The sequence below is a fragment of the Alligator sinensis genome, unplaced genomic scaffold, assembly GCF_000455745.1.
Source record: "Alligator sinensis unplaced genomic scaffold, ASM45574v1 scaffold1086_3, whole genome shotgun sequence".
NCBI classification, from domain to species: Eukaryota; Metazoa; Chordata; order Crocodylia; family Alligatoridae; genus Alligator; species Alligator sinensis.
In genome coordinates, this window is record NW_005841975.1 from 691855 (window position 1) to 713638 (window position 21784).

The 21784-nt window shown below is 44.5% G+C and overlaps 1 protein-coding gene across 2 annotated transcripts in view; it reads right to left on the reverse strand.

Moving 5' to 3' along the window:
• DZIP1L (DAZ interacting zinc finger protein 1 like) overlaps window positions 1–21784 on the reverse strand; it is a 30709-nt gene that overhangs the window by 8409 nt on the left and 516 nt on the right. For both annotated transcript variants that reach the window (XM_025200821.1, XM_025200823.1), the window contains exons 2-9: window positions 9808–10386; window positions 7865–7949; window positions 5823–5947; window positions 4770–4961; window positions 3924–4061; window positions 2836–2898; window positions 1291–1431; window positions 669–699 (exon numbers count right to left, since the gene is read on the reverse strand). In XM_025200821.1, the coding sequence (XP_025056606.1) occupies window positions 669–699; window positions 1291–1431; window positions 2836–2898; window positions 3924–4061; window positions 4770–4961; window positions 5823–5947; window positions 7865–7949; window positions 9808–10323 (1291 nt within the window). In that variant the 5' untranslated portion in view covers window positions 10324–10386. The remainder of the gene's footprint in view (window positions 1–668; window positions 700–1290; window positions 1432–2835; window positions 2899–3923; window positions 4062–4769; window positions 4962–5822; window positions 5948–7864; window positions 7950–9807; window positions 10387–21784) is intronic.

Genomic DNA, 21784 nt, shown 5'->3' on the forward strand with positions numbered 1-21784 from the left:
TCACTTGAGTTTCGCAATCAAAGCTGACATATTTTTGTTTTTAGTAATGTCTGTTTAGTTTCTTTATATTCTGAGAGTCAAACTTGGCTGCAGTTGCACAGATTTCAGGGCTCTCTGTAGTTCTGCAACCAGCAGGAGTCTGGAGGGAAGTCTTTGTTCTGCACTGCGATTACGGGGAATGTAGATTTTAATGAGAAAATCTGAAGATGGCAAAATTCCTTATTTTCATGCAAATGAGTTGCTGGGATTTTATATTTGCGTCTCTTGGGTACGTCCATACCTCAGTCACGGAAAACATTCCCAAGGAACTGGGTAAACACTTGGGCAGTTAGCCCACAACTGAGCTGTCTTCGGTCATGGCTGGGCTGCAACCAGTCCCTTAGCTACCCAATATAATGCTCTCTATTGCATGCTTACACCACACTACAGTCACAATGAGATGCTTGTGTCATAAAGATGCACAAGCTAATGACACATTTTTTCTTACTTTTTTTTTTTTTTTTTTTTTTTTTTTTTTTTTTCACAGAACCAGCATCTAAATTTACAAGAATAAAAGTTGTCAAGAGTGGACAAAGACTGCGTGTGCTGATGGCTGATGGTTTTCATAGTTACAGCTATGAAAATCTTGCCTATTCTTAATCCAGTTTACCCAAACAATAGAATATTACCTTCAACTTTCCTTGCCGATAGCATCTTGATCTGTAAAACAATGGGTTATCTGTCATTCAAAGATCAGTTTATTTTGTCACTACAGAATTGTGATATTTTATCTTTAATTGGCATTCATTCCATCCATCACATCCTCAGCGGGTTAGGAAATAATCAGAAAGCAGGTCAAATCATATTGAGCCTATAAGATGCCTACTGCCAGCTCTAAAGGCATTTTGATGCCTTAGGTGCCTTAACTCCCCTTCATTTTCTCTTGAAATCTTTTACATTTCAGCCCTTAATTCCTAGGTAGATACTGTCAGCATTTCAAAGAAATAGCTTTATCTTTGTGCATGTAGTGTACGTCATTCTCTTTCTGTCCCTAAATCAAAGACCTTGCCACAGTATCAGCAGCGTCATAAGCAGATATTCATATGAATAGGTGCATCCAAACTGACCTATACTGCATAATTTTTGAACCAGGGATTGAACCCATGACCCTAAGAAGCAGAACCAACAGCTTCCTAATATCTGAGCTTGAAACCTCTCCTGCACTCCTGTAAGGCTTCAGCATACTTATAAAGCATCTATGTCTAGACTGGTCATGACACACACAGCAACAAGAGAACCTGGCAAGCTTACCGTTTTCTCCTGTGCCTGGATGATCCTGGCCTGCTCTTTGAGCTGAGCACTGAGCAAGTCCTTTTGCTGCTGGAAGTGGCTAGTAGCTAGCCTCTGGTCCTGAGACAGGGAGGCCTGGAGTCTCTCATTCTCAATCTTCAACTGAAAGGGATAAGAGAGGAGTTAAGAGACTAACACATTCTGGGAGTCTCTACACATGCATTTACTGCACAGTAAGTGGTTTGTAAGCTGGCATCTACACGTGCAGGTGTTACAGTGCAGTAATGCTGTGTGTGGACCGACTTGGGAGTAAAGTTATTCCCAAGTCAGTCCACACACACACAGTGTTACTGTGCAGTAACGCTACACGTGCCTTTCTGTGCAGTAACTACTCGGGCATAAATTTGTTAACTGCATCATGCAGGTAGCAAATTTACACCCAAATCGGCATAAATCACCATAGTTACTGCATAGTATGGGCATGCACATGTAGAAGCGTGTCTATACTATGCAGTTATTTTCAGTTACTGTGCAGTAACTTAAATTACTGTGCATTAAGTGTGCATGTGTAAATGTACCCGCTGGGTATAAAATGTGGTCAAAATATTTTCTTCCCTGTTAGCTTAGAGCAATTGTCTCCCCCTTTGCTAAGGAGGGAAGCACCTGGATATTTAGTTTGCCTTGAATTGTCACTATACAGTCCAACCCAGTGGCATATTTATATAGACTTTACATCTTTTTTTTCCCTCTGGGCCATAGATGCAGGTTATACTCAAATGGTGAGTGAAAGGGAGGTACTGCTGTTTCTGGGATATTCAAAGGACAAAGGGATGATCTAGCTGGGGCTGGTCCTGCTTTGACCAGGGGATTGGACTAGATGTGACCTCAGGTCCCTTCCAACCCTCATTTTCTATGATTCTAAATGTCAGTGGATGGTCATTTCCCTCATCTAAGGAGGCACATGGGCAAAGCACAAAGCCACTGTTACCACTGATGCTACCCTGTGTAATGCTTTCCTGTTGACTATGCCTAAGAGTCAGTCTCATTTTTTGAGTGCCTTTTCTTGTTGTTGCTGTTATCAGTTTTCGACCTGCTCTGTAAAGTGTTTCTTCTCTGTGCTACCCTTACTATAAAGCACCATGAGCTATGTCTTAGGAAAGCGACTGCAGAAAGAGAAAAGGAAAGAAGGTTCCTCTCTAGTACTGCAGTACATGGCGTGATTATGTGAGATACTAATGCTTTCAACCTGCAAATCCTTAAATCAAAAATGTTCCTGTGTGTTAAGTTAGGCAGGGCATTGAAATCTAACCTCTGTCTGTGCCAAATGTAAGGCGACAGGCATCCTTGTTATCACTGGATGGGCTGAACTCTACTGAGGGAGCTCTCTGCATCTTTGATGTGACATAAGATTGCTGACGCATCAAATTAGGAAGGAGGGAAAAAAAGAGGAAAAACTACTGAAAATGTTCTTGTGGCCTGGACATAAACATGGCATAAGCAAGACCTTATTGTACTCCTCAGGAATGGGCAGCTGCTCTGCTCCTCATGAGCGTGTCTGGTCATTACCTCTTCCTTTTCCACCTGGTGTTCCTGATGCAGCTCCTTCAGCTTCCTCTTCCATTCTGCTTTCTGAGAGATGAAAAACACATATTGTTTCTCTTTTCATTTAGTTTTCCATGAGTTGGACATAACTTGGTATTAACTTTGTCCCAAATGAACAATACTCAGATGTCTCCTTCCCCCATGATATCTGGCTCTTTGAGTGCAGCCACTGTATCCTGAAGAGGCTGATTGGTAGGAAAAAGCAACTTTAAAGCTACTAGGGGTCTCTTCTTCCAGGGGTTGTTAGGCTTTTGTGATCCCTGGCTATTGCAACCTTTTGTTTGATACCTGAGATATTTCTCCATTTTCAGCTGCTGAGATTGTATAACACCCTGGTGAATATGAACTTCCACTCTGAAATGGGAACATTACTCTGGTCGGGAAACCTACTGTATACCAATTTCAAATAGGCATAATGGGATTGATGAAGCCACACGAGTTGTAGCTGACTGAGGAGCTGGCCCAGTGGTTTAGATGATCCTACATGATGACTCAAGGGGCGCGTGAGCAAGTGAGCTTGTGTACAGGCGGTCACAAAGTAGGCGCATGTTACTTGTAATAAACCTCCCACAGAGTTAAAAAAAGACTAAAAGGAAGAGCAGAGTCATTGTGAAACAAACCCCTGGTTGGATTAGGGTTCCAGAGAAAGCAAAGGACACCTAGCTCTACTACACGAGGACGACTGCTTTATTGATGAATGAGAGTTTGCAGTGTCAGTTTGGGGGATTTCTCTGGTTATCGATGAATGCAGGCAGCTGGACTCAGTGTCTAGGAGGCCCCATCCACTCCAATGTCCCTAGCTGACTGTGGATCAGAGAATACATTTCAGCCTCGATTTAGGAAATTATTTGGGAATAGGCATGTGCTAAACATGTGCCTCAATGCTTTTTGGACTTAAGTATGTGTGTCAGGGATTTCCTGAATTTGGGCTCTAGTGTGGCCTGATGGGGGAGTTATTGGCTTCTACCTGCCCCGTGCTTTCATTTAATCTCTCTCAGGGAGAGAGGTCCCCAACAGGTGACTGTGGGCAATGGATCAGATGTTTTCCTCACCTGCAAGTCTATCTTTTCCCTCATGCCCTGGAACTCTCTCTGGGTCATTGCCCACTGCCGCTTGCCATCAGTGTCCTCATCCCGCAGGGTCCCCAGGTTGGACACCACCAGGTTTTTGGCTTGCAGCTCCTGCAGTTTCTGGAGTAGGCAGGAAAGAGCAAATTGTACCAACAGATACCATCTTCCACCAGCTACCAGTGACACCTGGTGAGAAATGACTAGACTGCAGACACTTGTGGCTCACTTATCAAACTATTAGCCAGTCCTTTAAGTGCACAGTGCTAGGATTGTCCATGAAGTGAGACATGCCACTGAAATAGCCAAGAGAAAACCCACATGCCAGGGAGTAGCAAGGAATAGCCTTGAACAACTCAATATATCTGCTCTCCTTTCTCAGAGCACCAAAGGGAAAGCCACTTGGGGGTTAAGCTGATAAGCAGTGACATTATAAAAAAGGCCTGAGTTAGCACAGAACTAGTGCAAGGCAACAGTCTCCCAAATCCCAATGACCCAGCTGAGTAGGCGCAGCAACTCCTGCTTGGGCCTTTAATTTCCTATCTCTGTGCTTTTATTAGTTTGAGACCCAATGGCATTTCAGACCAGGCTTTTGCTCACACTGAAATGTCCTGGCGTGATCCTTATTCACCACTACTGCAAGCAGGAGCTACACTTAGCGTTACAGTGATGAAAAGCATTGCCACCACCCTCTAGCCTGTTTTTCTGATGTGAAGGCATTAAGACAACATGAAAGAGCAAGGAGGCTTATTGAACTAAATACTTGTGACACATGGGAAGCTGAGCACCTCTTTCAATTGGAAGAATTTTAACCCTTGATTTTTCACTTACCCCTTCTAAGGCAGAGTTCTTGCTAGCAATGTCCTTGAACTCCGTGAGGAACAATTGTCTCAGGCCATCCATTTCCTTCTGAAACTTGGTCCTCTCCTCCTCTTTCCATCTTTCAAATTCTCTCTTTCCACTTTTTATTCCCTTTTTTATTCTAAGATCCTCCTCTTCTCTCTGGCGAACTTTCTCTGCTTCCTACCAAGGAAACATAAACTCCAAGCTAGAGAGGAGCTGGTCATAGAGAGAGAAACTGAGCCTGTTGAGGGACTGGGAGACTCTAACTGGGCTTTAGGGAAGTGAACTCTTAAGAAGCTCACCTCCTCCGTCATCTGCTCAAAGCATTGGGTTCATCTGGGCACACAAGTATAGTCTAAGTGGTACAATCATCTTAGAGTGGGTACAGTTATACTGGTAGAGGGGGAAGGGGAATAAGTAGATTGAAATAATTCTGGCTCTTCCAGTATAACCGAATCCACAACAGACATTGTACTGGTATCACCTGGTGTCCTCTAACCAACATAGATATATCAGCACAAAAAAAACACTTTGTTTATTAGGCCTCAGACTCAGACCCAGGTGTACCTTAGAAACTGGCTGATGTAAATGGAGTTGGATGGGAGTATGATATTTTGACAATATTCTTATAGCAGAAAGATCCATAGTGTCACACAGGTAAATTGGCAGTCAAAGTGTTTTTTCCATCATATTTTATTTAATTCTAGGAAACAACAAACAACACTGAATAGAAATTGTATCTCCACTAGGGATGTTTGCTGGTATAACTAAAGCAGTCCAGCTAAATGCAGTCTTCTAGTGTAGACAAACTCTAAGTTTACTGGAACCTCTTTTTTTCAAGTATTACTTTTTTTTCAAAATTAATTCTCTTATAAAAGGGACAAATTTTACAGGTCTAATCAGAAAACATATTTTTTCAGCGCAAAATTGAAACTGAAACCAGGTGTTTTCCTTTTGTTAGAAAAAGTTCATTGCAATTTTTGCTTATTTCAGTGTGTTTCTTTCCTTCCCCTCTTTTTCTCCAAAAAACTTTTTTCGTACCTGAGCCCTTCGTTGATTCTCAACCTCCCTTTCAGCCTCCAGCTGGGCTCGGGTCTCTTTCAGCCTCACCTTCAGCTCTTCAATCTCCTCCTCCATTTGCTCCACCTGCTTCTTCTTCTGCCTCTCTGTAAAGTCCATTCAAACAAAGAGACCATGAGTAGGGACCTGAATTGCCAGATTCTTCCCCTGGTTGTTTGGATCCAACCCTACACTTACAGTGAACAGGAAAATTGCATTGATTTTAATGTTGCAGGATCAGTCTTTTGGTCCATCAAGAAAAGGGGCAGAAGTTTTGAGTTAAACAACAGAAAAAAAAATATTATGCTGTGTTAACAAAATATGAAAGGTTTTTAAATACTAAGCCATCTTCTCTTTCACTATAGATATTTCATACATCTGAAATCATAACCTAAGATCCTTTGCAAAGTACAACACATATGCACATGCAACACAAAGTGCAACACATATGCATGGCACCACTGCCCTCTACTGGACATGATTAATATCACACCCTCAAGAGTATTCCTTGAATGTTGCTTGTGTTTTGAGGCTCAAATTGTTCCTTCCTTCTGCATGTTGCTAAAGAGACTCTGTGCCTCCTCCTGTTGCCCATCTGCTACATTCATGGTAGCAGATGGGCAAATCCTGGCCTGGGCAAATGAATAACCAAGATACCTAGCTCTGATCTAGCAGGTTTAACCCGTCAATCTCAAAGTCCGTTCCCAAGGAGATGAGCATCATTATCTCATAATGACATAAAAATTGCCATTTACCAAGTCAGATCATAGGTCCCTGTCTCACAAAGTGACAGAAAGGAGAAGCTGAGGGGGAGGGTAAGCAAGGCATGTGCCGAGTTTTCCACGTGCTGCTTACTTCCCCTGGTGGCTTCCCGCGTTCAGAGGTCTCTCTCTGTCTTACCACTGGGAAACCTGAGTCACAGAAAGGGGCAGTGGTCTATGCAAGCTCTGCCAATTAAGAGACGGGGACAGAAAGTGGGGCCTTGAATTCTCATCCAGTGCCCATTTCACTAGGCTATGTTGTCTCTTCCTTTTAAATAATAAAGAACTGTTTCGAAAACCACACGTGGGCACATGCACATGAACCTGTTTTAAAACACATTTTGGTTTGTGTTTCTGAATGCATGTACTTTATCACTGATTTGGGGTCCCAAGCAGTTTGGAGGATAGTGGGACTTTTTAAACTGGGTTGCTTCATCTTAGTCACCTTGACCCTACATGGGAACTTAATTATGAAGCTTGATTTTCGGAGGTGCTGAGCACTTGCATGTTTTAAAGCAGCGTTTCTCAACCTGTGGGTCCTGACCCCAAATTGGATCACAAGAATAGATGAAAGGGTCATGAACAAACTTTAAAAATAGATTCTCCTTTTAAGTAGGGGCCAGGGGGCAGGGGGGCGGGAGTGAGGGGCACTGGGTCAGGACTGGCCATCAATGTTTACCAATGGGTTCTGGTACAAAAAGGTAGAGAACTGCTGTTCTAGAGAAGTCAAAGTGATTTCAAGTGGGAGAGAGTGGTGGGTCAATAACTTGAGAAAAGACAAATTACTGATCCCAGTGAGATGCCTGTATAAGTATCTACCAGGACGTTTCATGTGAAACCTCCAAGCCTGATGAACCTGGCCTCATTTCAGAGAAGATATTTTGAAGTTTCATCCTTTCATGAGCACAACTCTCTCTTCTTCTGACCTCCCCTCCTTCCTCTTCCTCTCCCTCCCTGCCTTTGCAGAGCTCTCCCCCAATGTTTTGTTCTGTGGAGATAGAGACTCCCAGTCAGAAATCAACTGATACAAAAAAAAAGAACAAAAAAGAGGCCTGGATAGAAAGGAACAGACCTGCAATCTGGATTGCTGAAAAAAAAAATCAAAACAGACTCTCTCTCTTTCTTGGGCTTGCCACAGTCAGCTCTCGAAAGATGCTAAAGGAACTCAGCACCTTTGATTTCCTCCCATTTCTCCATTCTTTTTCCATCACCTATCACTGACAGAGAAAACCCTTCCAAAAGAAACTGAGCATCATTACTCACCAGCTTCACTGGCCTCGACGTGTCTGCGCTGAACATGGGCCTGGAGGAAGGAGTAGTTCATGAAGGCCTTGTCACACAGGTGACACTGGGTGTCACAGAAAGAGAATGAGTAAAAGGAGTCACTTTAGAAGGATGAAACTGTCCACATCTCATTCTGTCCCCCTGGCCCCAAAAAGCATCCTACTAGTTTAAAACAAAGAGTTCCCACAATGCTTGAGTAATAAGTCAGATGCGTATGACAGCAAGATTGTCAGGATTGTTCTTCACAGAAGGCCAAGAGGGACCTTATGACAGGGTTGGAGATGACAATGAAACTCAAGCACATTCAGAGACAGCTCAGGTGTGTGAGGTTTGGGACGTGTGGGAATCACAGGCCAGAGAAGAGCAAAAGGAATTAATGCTGCTAACCAAAGTGGTGTAGGGGAACAAGAAGAATTTTTTTTAACAACATCAAGGGGAAAAGCAGTCCTAGGGGAGAAGTAGGTTCATTAACAAATGAAGAAAAAGATGATATGCCTATATTCCTATGCAATTAGTCATAATCCAAAGATGGGTTGAACTACTGCACTTTGTGTATGTATTTATTCAAATGCATCCTAAACCAAAAAGTATAGAAATGAAGTTCGAGCCATTTGTAAGGAAGGAATAGCTTCAAGTATATGACTGTTCAGAATATATTAATATAAACATGCAGACACTAATAGTAAAAGTAGTAGCTAACCAGCGTAGTGACTCTTTGGTTTCTAATCATTATGGTGACTTGAGAGGAGGTATACAAAGATGGGAAACTAAGGCACTGGGAGATGAGAAGTGACTCGAGGCAAAGGAGAGAATAGCTCCCAGGACTCTCACCCATGGTTGGTGACCTAATCCCTCATCTTCCCTTCCTCTTGGTAAATCCAATTTCTTCCCTCAGGGAATCAGTGAAAAGTATAATCTGATAGTGTAGGTGGACAGAGGCCTGGGCTGTGGAGGGAATGATGGTTTTTTCTCCCAGCTCGACAGAGTTGCCCACAAGAGGGAGCACCACTTTTCTGTCTTCCTGCTCACGTTCTGCCCTTTAGGCATCCCCCTTTGAGGAACGTCCTAGGGGCAACTGCCACCTGGGAATGTAGCATGGTCTATAAGGGCCAAATTGTTACACAACAGGTGGGATCCCTCAAGAGAAAGCAGGGATAGGAGTCTACTGCTTCCTGGTCAACTGAGTGACCGCATCTTGGCCATCTGCAAGGCATTATGCACACAGAGGAATTCTGTTCCAGGACATGTAGCCCTGTGGATGACTATGGACACTTTCCCTTCCCTCCCCATATGAATATGTAAAGGTGACTGTAGGCACTTATTTGGGAAAAAAGAGTGCTTGAGTTCTAGGACCTGCACATCCAGAGGGGGCTTGAACCTGGGACCAACAGTCAACAGGGGCTCTCCTCCAGAGTTATGAAACTCTGTACTGTCTACACAAACATCCATTTCCTTCCCTACTGCAGTGCAAAGCAACCTGCTGTAGTAGTGGGTCATTTCTATAGTTGGTGACTAGAGAAATGTGTCCAGAAGTGATTGTACTTTCTGGACAAGGTCATGGATTTCTGTACGTGCCTGATGCCCGCCCCCCTGCGACTCCTGCCTGTTCCTCTGAAGGCACTCAGTGGCCTGGGCTAAGATCTGGTCTAGCAAGGCAGTTATGCCTGTGCTTAGCTGCAAGAAGTTGAATAGTCAATGCAGCTCTTTGCTTGGTTAAACTTAAACAGGAGCTCACATGCCTGGCTGAGCCAAGGCTTCAGGGGGAAATTTACTGTCTAAGCAACCGGTGCCAGGTCCGGGGCTGGTGACTGAGCTGCTATTGCTGCAGAGGTGACCGCTAGCAGTGAAAGGACCACTGCCCTTCAAGGCCCCAGGAGCACTGAGGCTTGTCAGGCATTTTTGTCCTCCACCCTTCACCTCACCTTGTGGTAGTTATTGGCCCCAGCCTGCAAGAGAAGCTGCTGGGTGGCGATCATCTTCTTTCGCCTCCTGCTCTCCTCCTTGACTCCCCTCATTTCCTCTGCCTGCTTCTCCACCTCCTGCTTGGTGAGCTTGATCTCCTCCATTGCTGACTGGAGCTGCTCCTCCTGCAGTGCCAGGCTGGCACTCAGGTACTCCTGGGAGTGCAGCAGGTACTCAATGGTCAGCTGTGCCATCTTAAAGACCTTTAAGAGGACTGGGTCTACCGGCTGCTGGCAATATGGGCACTTCTCTGAATCAAGGTTGCAAAAGGTGACACTGTTGATACTCTCCTGAAGCGTGGTCACGTCCAGCTCCCGGGCCACTCGTTCCACATCGATGGCACTAAACCTCCTCCAATCAATGCTGTCCCGGCGAGACTGGAATTTGAAGGCAGGGATTCCACCAGGGCTGGTGAGCATGTTCCCGAAGACTGCCCCATTGCTGGGGTAGCTCATGGGGGTGCCGTGCCCTGGCATACTTGGCCACTGTGTCCTGAATGCAGGCAAATACCATGGATAGTAAATATTCTGGGAGAACGGCTACAAGGCAAAAAAGCATGTGTAACTCCATGTGCTCACACTCTGTAGGCACATCAATATCTACGCTGGTTATGCCTGTCTACTGGTCTACGCTTTATTGGTATACACACAACCTCTACAGCACTAGTGCTGGTCTAGTATAAGTAGGTCCTTTTTCAGACAAAAGACGGTTTTATTTACAAAATGGAACATTTTGCAAGAAAATTCTGTTTTCGGGGGGGAGGAGGGAAGTGAACTTTTCACTTAATCTTCTGGTTTTTTTGTATGAAAACCCATCATATTTTATGGACCTTTTTTGTGGGAACATTTTTTTTACCCACTCTGATTGATACTTTTACATATATTGCTGCCTCATATACCCATGGGTTTGTCTGTGTACACATTTTCTTGTGTAAAGCCCATACCAGTTGCTGCTCAGCATTTTGCGAAGTCAGTCCCCTTGTTGAGGTACATTTAAATGCCTATTTTTGGCAATATTTAGAACTAACTTTTCTAAAAATAAGAATTTGATTTTTTACACTCAGTTTAAATTTTAATATCTTGGCTGTGGGGTCTATTCCTGCATACACGCATGACATACACACGCACATACATTTATAAACTTTCATAAAACACCTCTCCGTATATGTGCCCACATATATTTAAAGTAGTCAGATATGCCTAAAACTTCCACATATCTACCCAATACCATATATGCAAGTGTACATGCACTCTTATAAAAGCTACAGTGCCTAGTAGAGATCATTACAAATAATTCTCTTTGTAGGCTACATGAGGCCTATAGATGTTTCTAAAGTTTGAAAAAAAAGTTATGCAAGTTCATTGATAAGGCAATTGGTGGGTATGTGGAGAATCAACAGATCAAAATTATGCTGAGGCTTATGCTTCAACTCTTAGTACCTAACAAAAGAAATTAAAAAAAAATATCAAACCTCTCTGTGTTACAGCGGTTTAAAATGATCAGTTCCATGAGAACATGTGGACATACACAGAATCATACACGTACACTTGATCGTGGCACACATTTCTACTGCTTTCAAACAAGACATGGAAAACAAACCAATTTATTATACTTCAATATTGCAACATTTTTGGTTTTTCCCAGCGAACCACCAAAAGGACTTGTCTGCATTACCTTTCTCTGACCTAAATCTAGATTGTTACCTAGAATGCCATTTGCTCATTTTCCCACTTTTGTCCTAAAATATAGACTGATTGTAGAAATGATACAATCAGGTTTAAAAAATTCTTTCTCACTCTGTGGTGTCAAGGAATCTTTATTATTAGCTTTATAGCTAACACTTTGGTGCAGAAAAAAATCTACAAATTAAAATCTAAGTTATTTAACAGTTAAAATATGGGTGACAGCCATTGGATTCTAAAAATTAAATTTCACTCCCAGTGTTCACAGTCACCTTTTAACAGGATGTGATACCTGCTGTTGCATATCCTAACAGATATTTAGATAAAAACTGCCATTTATAAAATATTACATACCATATTTTTCAGATCAAAATTGCACTGTCTGTATCACTTGAGCGCCAAGAGAAATGGCAACAGAGAACTGTGTGTGGGCAACAGCAAGTTACTAGGTGTGTCGTATGTACCAATAATAATACTCTGCAGGCCGGCCGGTGGTAGAGTACACACCATAGCTAAACTGAGAACTACAGAATGGAAGGGGTTCACATGAGTACACCTCCTCCATTGTTTGAACTTCGCTGAGGTGCAATGTGTGTATGCAGGAGACAAGTGATAACAGGGCCAGGCAACCGAGTGGCTGTTTATGCAACTCCAGGCTTGTTTCAGGAAAGCTGAGCTCCACCAGATTTTTCTAAGCCTCTGCTTGGGGCTGAACTCTCAGAGGAAGGAAGGGAGTACTTGATCACAGCCAGGAGAATGCATAAAGAGAGATTCACAGGCCAGTTCCTCTGCTGATGTAAACTGGCATAGCTATAAGGGTCTCAAAGGGCTGCAGTGATTGTAGTAGCTGAAGATTTGGCCCTATAGGCTTCTCCAGGACTGTTGTGATGTAATGCCACAGGGAGAAGGAGAGAAAGTCAAGAGCCACAAGCAAGGGAAGAGAAATCCATGAGTGTTCTCCTACCCAAGACCCTTTAGAAGAGTCTTCCTGTGCTGTATGTGCTGGACTGACTCCTGCTCCCACTCTGTTTGACAAGGGAGAGACTGTGCGGTCTTCTGTGGGTTGCCCTAATTTTTAAGGGTGTAAGTACAGGGAGAATCTAATGCTGAGAACTGTGTCCCGTGTCCAGAGAATGGTAGATTTGCAAAACATCTACCTTGGTGGTATCCTGGTGTGGAGAAACTGTGGGTCTGCCATAGGTGCATTCCCTCAGTAGTTCCCCAGGGGGAATAGATGTTGCAGACACAGCTGGATAATACAGGTTTGTTTACAATTTTTTCTTTCAGTGGGAGAGCAGCAAACATTGCTGTTTGAAATGAATAGGCACATTACCAGGAAGGTGTCTACTTTAGGGGCACCTAATTAGACCAAGCAAATGATGTGGCCGCATACACTCCCTGGGTATAAATCAGCTTTGCCCCACTGAGGTCAGTGGAACTATACCACTTTGCACCAAATGAGACAGGAGTCCAAAGAGACAAAGACGGGATGGATTTGTATGATATTTTGCAACCTTCACCTATTCATTTTTGATATCCACTAGGAACTCCTTCCCAATTTCTTTTTGGACTTCACTACTTGCATCATGGCTTTCTGAGTTGGTTTACCTGGCCTGTAGATTTGGAGCTGGCCTTGTCATACATTTGTGTCCACTTCAGCTCCACAAGGGAAATGATTCCCCATTGGAAAGGCATGCATGTCTGTCAGCATTAGCTCTTACGTTGCCCACTGAGACCTCCAAGGCAACACACAGGGCATTCAAAAGCCTCCTCTGTGCCCACCCCGGCCCCTGTTCTGGCCTTACCTGGGGGCACCACATTGACTTAATCTGCAGCAAGCCCTGATCCTGCAGGAAGCTCTGCATTGATGTGTCCCAGTGCTTGTCCGCAGGCCTACCGATGGCAGTGGGGCTCTGTGGATGGGCAGCAGGCTGCCTGCAGGGATCCCACTGCATGATCAGGGCCTCACTCCTGCTCCACACTTGCTGTCCCATGTGGGTCTGTGCCTTTAAAAAGTCCAGCCTGGGCATCTCCCATTCGAGACGTTGGAGCTCTCTGCCAGGCCGGCTCTTGCTCTGCCTGCTAGTTCTAGTGCATCAAACAACTCTCCCCTGGCTAACTGCTGCACTATTACTGTATTACTGTACCAGACAGCCACAAGACTGCAGGAGCTTGTGCTGAAAGCAAGCCCATTCATGGAGTCATCTGATGCTTGACATAGATAGAATAATTCAGTGACTGAGGGAGGTGGCATGGTTCACTGGTTAGGGCACCAGTGACCCACAGTGGCCTGCTGGCTGGCACAGGACAAGTTGCTTTACTTTGTCTGCCACATCTCTGTCTCACTGTTCACATACAGTCCCTATTGTGATGGCAGGGGTCTCTGTGTTACTATAACATAAATAATAGAAACAGGTTAGTGTTTTAGGTTAATTAGTTGAGATGGCGCTTTCTAACATCACTGAACTTACCTGACTTATTGCATTGGTCTCTCTCTGGGCTACAGCAGGAGACTGAGCAGTGTGTGAGAGGGTAAAAACTGCTGGCAACCCAGGAACAGAGGAGAGAGTCAAGTGAAACCCTTCCTATCATGCAGGTGCCCTCATGAGCAGTCCTGCCAGAGACAATGTCAGAGTAAAAACGAGAAGCTTTCAGGGATCCCACCGGATCATTTCTTTATTTTAAAGCTGTCCAAGTATTTGCTTTAGGAGCCATCATTTTTTAGCCTTTTGTTGCTTTTCATGAAAAGCAAGGCTGAAAAGAGCAGATCAATATAGCAGCTGAGCTCCAGGATTTACCTTTGTCTGAGTTTTCAAGCAATGCAAAAAAAAAAAAAAATCCCACAACCCAGCACTTCAAAGTCCTTCATACTATTCCTCTAGTACCACACTGGATTACAACTGACCTGTTTTGTTGCCTGCTTCATTATTTTTGAGGGGGCACATATATGTTTTCAAATAAAACCTCATTTGAAAGCTGTCCTGTCCAATCCACCCCTTCTCACTTGTACATGGGGCAGGGATGTCATGGCTAATTTCTGTTGGCTAAAATTACAGGCTCTTCACGTATTTTTCACATGAAATGATACCAGTTTATTTTTATTTATTTGCACTGTGGGAATGCTGCAAAGTCTCAATTAAGTTTAAATTGAGTTTTGCCAGGTACTGTGAAAAACAAGACAAAGCCACACAAAACCACAGCCCTAGCTCACCACTCTTAATCACTTAATTCTACTGGATAACCATTCACATGCAAGCAAATTAACCAGTCAACTGCTGTCCGATCTGGTGTGAAAACTTCTATTTTTCTGTTGCCACATTAAACAAAGGGAACCCCCCAGACCTAGACCATCAGGCTGTGTGACTTGCAACACGATCTGGGCATGGGAGGTGAAGCCAGGCTCTGTTTACCTCTGCTCTATGAAACAGAAACCTGCAAGGATCACTTCTGTCCTTAGGTTATCAGCTCCTGTTGTTATGGTTACATGAGTACTAACAGAGCTGTGTGTGCTCTGTACTGCTCACAGTTAGCAATGATCGCAGAAGGCCTCCTACTGCTGTTATATGTATTATATATATGTGTGTGTGTATGTATAATTTGCTGGAGAATGGAAGTGGGGGAATTCACTTTCTAAGAAAAAAAATGATGACATTGCAAGTCAGGAAGTATAGAGCAGTGTGTGCTTTCTTTGCATATATATGCACACATATAAATACAGTTATGCACACATGCATGTGTCAGTTCTTTGTAGGCATGCATTTAAGCCCATAAAAATTTAATGCACATTAGCTTACTGTGCATTAGGCGGGTTTAGGCAGGCATCTACACATGCAGGTATTAAAAATAATGCTGTATGTGGACTGGCTTGGGACTAGATGGCATTTATACACATACTTTTTCATCCCGTGATATGCTGGAGATCCATCACTTTAGAGCAGACTTGGTTAATTGAGTGGCAAAACACACGTCAGCATGCAGAAAATGGCGGTGGTGCACTTTTGAACAAAAGGACCTCCAATGTGCTTTACTTCCAAAGGGTGCCACCACCATTTTCTCAGCAATGATGTGCATTTCGCTACTTGTATAACTGCAAGCATCCCAGCGCCAGGCACTTTTCAAAGTGCCTGGGCTCTGTGGCATTTGCATGTGTAAAAATACCCAAAGTTAGTTCCAAGTCAGTCCACACAGCACAGCATTGTGCACTTTAACGCATCTAGATGTGCATTAATGTGCCCTAACTATTAGCGCCTAAATTTGATACCTGCATTTGCAAGTATCAAATTTAGGTGCGATTAGCCCCAAAGTGCCATTTTTAAAGTGCATTAAGGGTGCACACATGTAGACATGTTCCCTAATGCACCTTAAATTTAGGCTAATGTGCCTTAAAGCATCTCATGTAGGTGTGCCCTGTGAGACTTGTTGCATTCCTCTGAAGCACTGTGAACTGCATTAGCCACTGCTGTAGGCAGGATCTTAGTGATGGCTTATCAAGGGATGATGTAGGCATGACAAATCCTACATTCCTACCCTTACAGTCATAGAGGCAGGACAGGGGAAATTCCTTTGTATGAGAAAGGAGTAACCAGCCTGGAAATATGGAAACTTTCCAAAGTGAGGGTGAGATGAGAGAGGAAGAGAAAAAGATCTAGGGGGCAAATCTAAAAAACCTCAGGACTTAGGTGACCAAAACATGATTAAGAGAGAGTTTAGGTGGCTAAATCCAACATTTAATTCATAAAACTCCTGCTCAGCTTCTGCCTACCCTTGGGTATTGCCTAAACCAGTGGTTCTCAACTTTTTTAGACTCAAGACATCCCTCATTAGACACAAAGCATCCCGCAGAAAATGCCAGCTCTTAGCTTTCACTTGATTCTTGAATATAGAAAAATAATAGATCAATTCTGTTGCAAAGCATTCAGAAAGCTCACAGCAGGTCAGAATGTTTTTGACACTGGGGGTGGGGGGTCCTATTTGAAGTCTCTGGAAATATTGGGCAGAACCTTGTATCACCCTTAAAAGGACCTCACGTCACCCCATGGGGTGGGAATCACTGGCCTAAACTCAGTGCGTCTTCTATTCTGCCTTGTATCTCCCTAATGCCTATAGTTCTGCCTTGTGCACATGGTGACAAGTTCCCCAGCCTGATTATCTCAGCAGCTAGCTTCTCCCTAAGCTCCAGTGGGATCCAGAAACCTCAGCAGCAAGAGGAGCTCAATCTGGTAGGTGTGCACGTGCCCCAGACACTGATAGGATCAGACCCCTCACAAAAGGTAGTTGTAGCTGCTTCATTTTTTAAATAAAAATGGGGATGGTCCCATAATACCCTAGAGGTTAGAGCATGTGTCCAGGAAGAGAGTTTGGTTTGATGTTGCTCCACCTCAGCCTGGGAGAATGGAAACCCATAGCCTGCCACAGCCACCAGACTAGAGGCTACATTGGTTTTAGAGCTTTTTTCATCCCTCCTATTAAGAGGCAGGCCACTATGCCAAAAGGAATGCAAGGTTCATGGGGCCAGAAGGGGAGATGAACAAGGGACAAATCTCTGCTTCCGTCACTGTTCATGGATGTCACTTGAAACAATCATTGAATGAAAAAAAAAGAAAAAGAAATGATCCTTGGAATAGAGCCCATAATTCATGCTTCCCAGCTGAGTATCCAGAGCACTGGAAGCCAAGCTCTTTCAGCTTGCAAATACTGACCAGGACTTCTTAGACAGTAGATCTTAGATTTTAGCAGCTAAATTTCCAACAGGTTCTTCCAGCACTGAGCATGCTCCAGACAGGGATGAGCTGGACTTTCCCTGAAATTGTAGCTCTGAGCTCTGGGATATTTTTTGAAGAAGCACTGAGCACTCACTGCTGCAACTGAAGTCAGCAGGAGCTGTGCTTTGAATATATGAAGTGCCCTAGGATACTCAGCTCTCTGAAAAGTCAAGTCCGCAGTGTCTTAGATTAAGCATCCGGAGTTATCGGGTACCTCTGACCTTAATCTCCTTTGGCCTCAGTTCCATATATGTAAAATGGAGATAACGTTAGCCTCTCACCTCCAAGAGATGCCATGAAAATAAATTCATTACTGGTTGTGAGGCACTCTGACACTGTTGTGATGGGCACCATAGAAAAACTCACAAGGACATTAATAATTCTGTCTTCAAAGCAGGGTTTGAATAGTGTGCAGTAAATAAGGCCGGGTGCCACACAATGAGGAGAATATGAAATACTGAATAGTGGCTCATTAAGTGAGCCCCCGTTTCCCTTGGGCTCTGAACTAGGCAAGGGTCCTGTGGGAAAAGTAGGATGTGATCATGTAATTAAAGATTGTATCACAATGCCATGTCTGAATTAAGGGTGTACAAGTCAACTTAATTGTGACATTTCCTAGCTCTTGAGAGCTTGATGTCGTCACTTTAATAATGTTCCTTAACATAGGTTTTGTTGTGCAGTAAATAACTAGACTTTATAAGTTGTATACAGTTAGTCAGCAAGGTCATTGGAGCCGTATCATAATTCCCTCCTATTATACTTGTGTCTAAAGCAAAAGGCCTCACAATGTCCCTTAAAGCTGATGGAGCTGTGCTGGTTTGCTGGATCTATCCAGCAACTCAGCTGGCTCAAGCTTCAGCCCCTCCCTGCCCCACCAAAATGCTCCTAGAAGGACATGGTTCTCCTGTGCCCCATGGGTGGATAAGAAAAGTGTTCGCTAGAAAGCCTGTCTGTTCCTGTAGTGGAGGCTAAAAGGTGTGGCCAGGAACACAATCTGATTCTGACCCACCCCAGGTTCCCTCACCCTTGTCTTTTCCCTGTTTACTCTCAGAATGCTTATTAGAAGCCACTAATGACTTGCTGCATGACATAGGAGGCAGGTACTGTTGTGCAACCTGGTAAATATTAATCATCTCTGGATCTGCCAAGGGAATGGTGTGTTAACCAGGTCGTCATCATGAATGTGGAGCTTAGGCCCAGACACCAAAACACACTCTTGGGGCAGGCAGTAGAATGGCTTGTGACCAAGCTGCTATGTTTTTCACTGCCTCTGTACTGCATCATGCCATGTGGGAGACTTTGGTGGGTACATTTCTAATATGGCTTTGTTCTGTACAAGTCAAAGTCTCTATCCCATGGTGTCAGGCTTGATAAGTTGGCCTGGCTTGAGAGATTTATTTCAAATCACAGACAATGAGGGTTGGAGAGGACCTCAGGAGGTCACATCTAGTCCAACCCCCTGCTCAAATCGGGACCAGCTCCAACTAGATCATCCCAGCCAAGACTTTGCCTAGCTAGGTCTTAAACACTTCCAAAGATGCAGAGTACACAATGTATCTGGGTAACCTGTTTATTTCCTCAGAATGTTATTTGAATTCAGCTGGGTCAGATTGTCAGCTGGTATAAAATAGCATAATTCCCTTGGTTTCAGTGGAGCAATGAGGATTAATACTGGCTAAGAACTGACTGTGAGAGCCTTCTTCACTAACCTCAGTGGGAATTTTCCCACTTGCTCTGATTAGGCCAGAATTTCTCCCTCTGCCCCCATTGGGGCCCAATTATGACAAGACCATGTTAGGCAGAATTCAGGATGCAGGTGCCAGATGTTTCTGAGAGAGGTAACTTGGAACATGAGGACTTCACAAGTTACATTCATGTTCCATTGGGTAAATGTGAATGCCCCTTCCCCAAAATGTTGATAGTTTTGGCTTCAAAGGCATTAAACTGGCTTTAATTTTCTGAGTGCATCATTAAATTGCAAGGACAAGCTGTGGCAGGTGGAGATAAGCCATGTAAGAAAAGGCACCACATTTTAGAAATGGAATATGGGGGTTGCTTCCTTGCTTTGAAAATCAAAACTGTGCAAACATGAGAGATTGGGATAGCTGGTATATGTAACCTGTTTTGTGCATTACTCTGAAAAGAAGTGAAATTTGTCCATAAAATCATTCACTCTCTCTGTCAGACCTGTAAATTTGTTGGGGCCAGGACCACCTCCTTGTTCTGGGTTTGTACAGTATCTAGCACAATAGGATCAGTGGTTCATAACCAGGGCTCCAAGGTGCTACCACAACACAAATAAAGAGGGGCAATGTAATTTTGTTGTGTTGATGGTACATGGCTGGTATTTCAAATCCTCAGGCAGTGATTCACCTGGGTTGGCCTTATGTTGTGCCAATGAGTGACCTGCTTGGTCTCTCACTTGCCTGCCAGCCGTCTTCATTGCAGCTCTCGTACAGGTGAACCTAGCAACCCATCACATCCCTGTGTCCTAGCAGCCATTATAGCCCAATCCATTGAGAGGAGTGCACTAATACCCCAGTGAATTCTGGGGCCAGCTCCTCAGCTGGTGTCAAATCAGTGCAGCCTGCTGCTATCAGTGGAGCGATTGGGATTTACACCACAAAGGATCTGCTGCATGGTATTTCTTTGCATTGTCTTTGCTGGCAACACAGACATATTAGTAGGTCCTGGTTTAAAGCATGAGCCCAGCTCACTAGTATCATTGCCCGATTGTGGCAAGGATCACTATTTTACACTCAGATTGTGGCACCCCCTCATGCCCCCAGATTGACTGAGAGGGCAGGTTTAGGGCCAGGTTTAATTGCAGCAGCAGAGGCTTTGCTCCCAAGGCCTCTGATCACTGCTGAAAAGTGCCCCCTACCCCCTCACTGGAAAAGGCAGGAACAGCAGTAGTGGCCATCTGTCCCATATAGTGGGGTAGGGAAGTGGGTACGCAATGATATAGCTGCGTGAAAAATTGCACCAAAAGCCTCCTGCCTTGGCAGATGGCCTTGTGCTGGGTAGGGAGGGGGGGGGGACCTTTTGCTCGCTCGGGGGGGGGGGGGGACCTATTTGCTCCTCTGGGTGGGAAAACTGGGGCATGGGGAGTTGGGGGCACCTGGGGGCTGCCTTGGAAGACGGCCCTGGCACTGGGTAAAGGCTGTTTGCTTCGCATGTATGTTATCTCATCCCTCTCCCCCAAGTTTTCCCACCTAGAGGAGCAAATAGCCCTCCCCTACCCATCCCTAACCTTCCCTTGTCCCTTTTGAGACCCCTTCCCTCCTCCCCTGGGCTGCTAGGCTTTTGCTGCTCGCTGGGGAATGCATTCACAGTCATCAGTCACTTAATTTTGTAGTTTTCACCAAAAAAGCAAAACTACAATTTAATCCTGGCCCTGCACATTAGCTCAATATGGAGGCACAGGACCATCTTTCCTTGCAATCTTCAATCTTTATCCTGCTTCTCCTGAGGAAATGAGGGCCAGGGGAGTTAGGGAAACTGCAAGAGCTGAGAGACTGGAAGCATGTTCTCTGGGGTGCAAGTGATGCACAAGGAGGGGTGTGGAGTGGGACAGAGAAATAGTCAAGGGGCAGGTTACCAAGTAAGCTTAGGGTTATAAAATTAGGCCTCCCCTCCCCTCTTTTATTTCTGTCTTTCCCCCTTAGCTCCCCTCAGTTCTCTAGTACCAGTGGGGGGTTAGTTATTTCCTTAAGCCTTTGGTTTTCCCACCCTTCTAAAAAAACCAAAAAACCAAGCTATATGAAAACTAACACATCCCTGTGCAAAACAGAGGTGCCAGCAGCCACCCCATGCCTCCTTTCCAGGCCTCCTTTTTCTTTGGACATTTATGTGTTGGGATCAGTGCCCACAAGCTGGGAGCAGTATGACTGCTGGGCAGCGTGGTGGGACCCCAACCACTCACCCCTCACTGAAACAATCTTCCGCTGGGTCCTGAACTACGCCATTGCCTTCAGGATTGGATCTCAGATCCAGAAGCTGCTTAGCCAGCTCATCGGCCTCCTCCAGGCCTCCAGTGAAAACAGCATGCAATCCCTCCTCCCTTTTTTAGTTTTTGGAAACGTCTTCTGTTGTCAGAAGCCAAAAATGCCTGATCGAGACCTAGTGAAGCCCCTAATGCAATCCAAAGGCTTTCCTCCTTTTTAGACGGCTGCAAGAGAACTGCCTACCCCCACTCCCCCCTGTTATAACTACTCAGAGAGCAAGGATTCAGGGAGCTAAATGTATGCCACCTCGGCTTGCTCCAGAGAGGCCAGACTGCTTGCAAACCGAGCTCCCAACAAAGTACAGGGAGAAACTATGCTGAACTTGATCCGCCCGTTAGACAGACGACAGAGCAGCTAATACATAACCAAGCAGAACCTCTGAAATTCTTTTCTTCTGACTGCACGGCTGTGCGAACAGCCTCGGTGGCTTGTTCCAGTTAAACAAATCCCCCTCACACTTTCTCCCCCCCCCCCCCCCCACCCCCT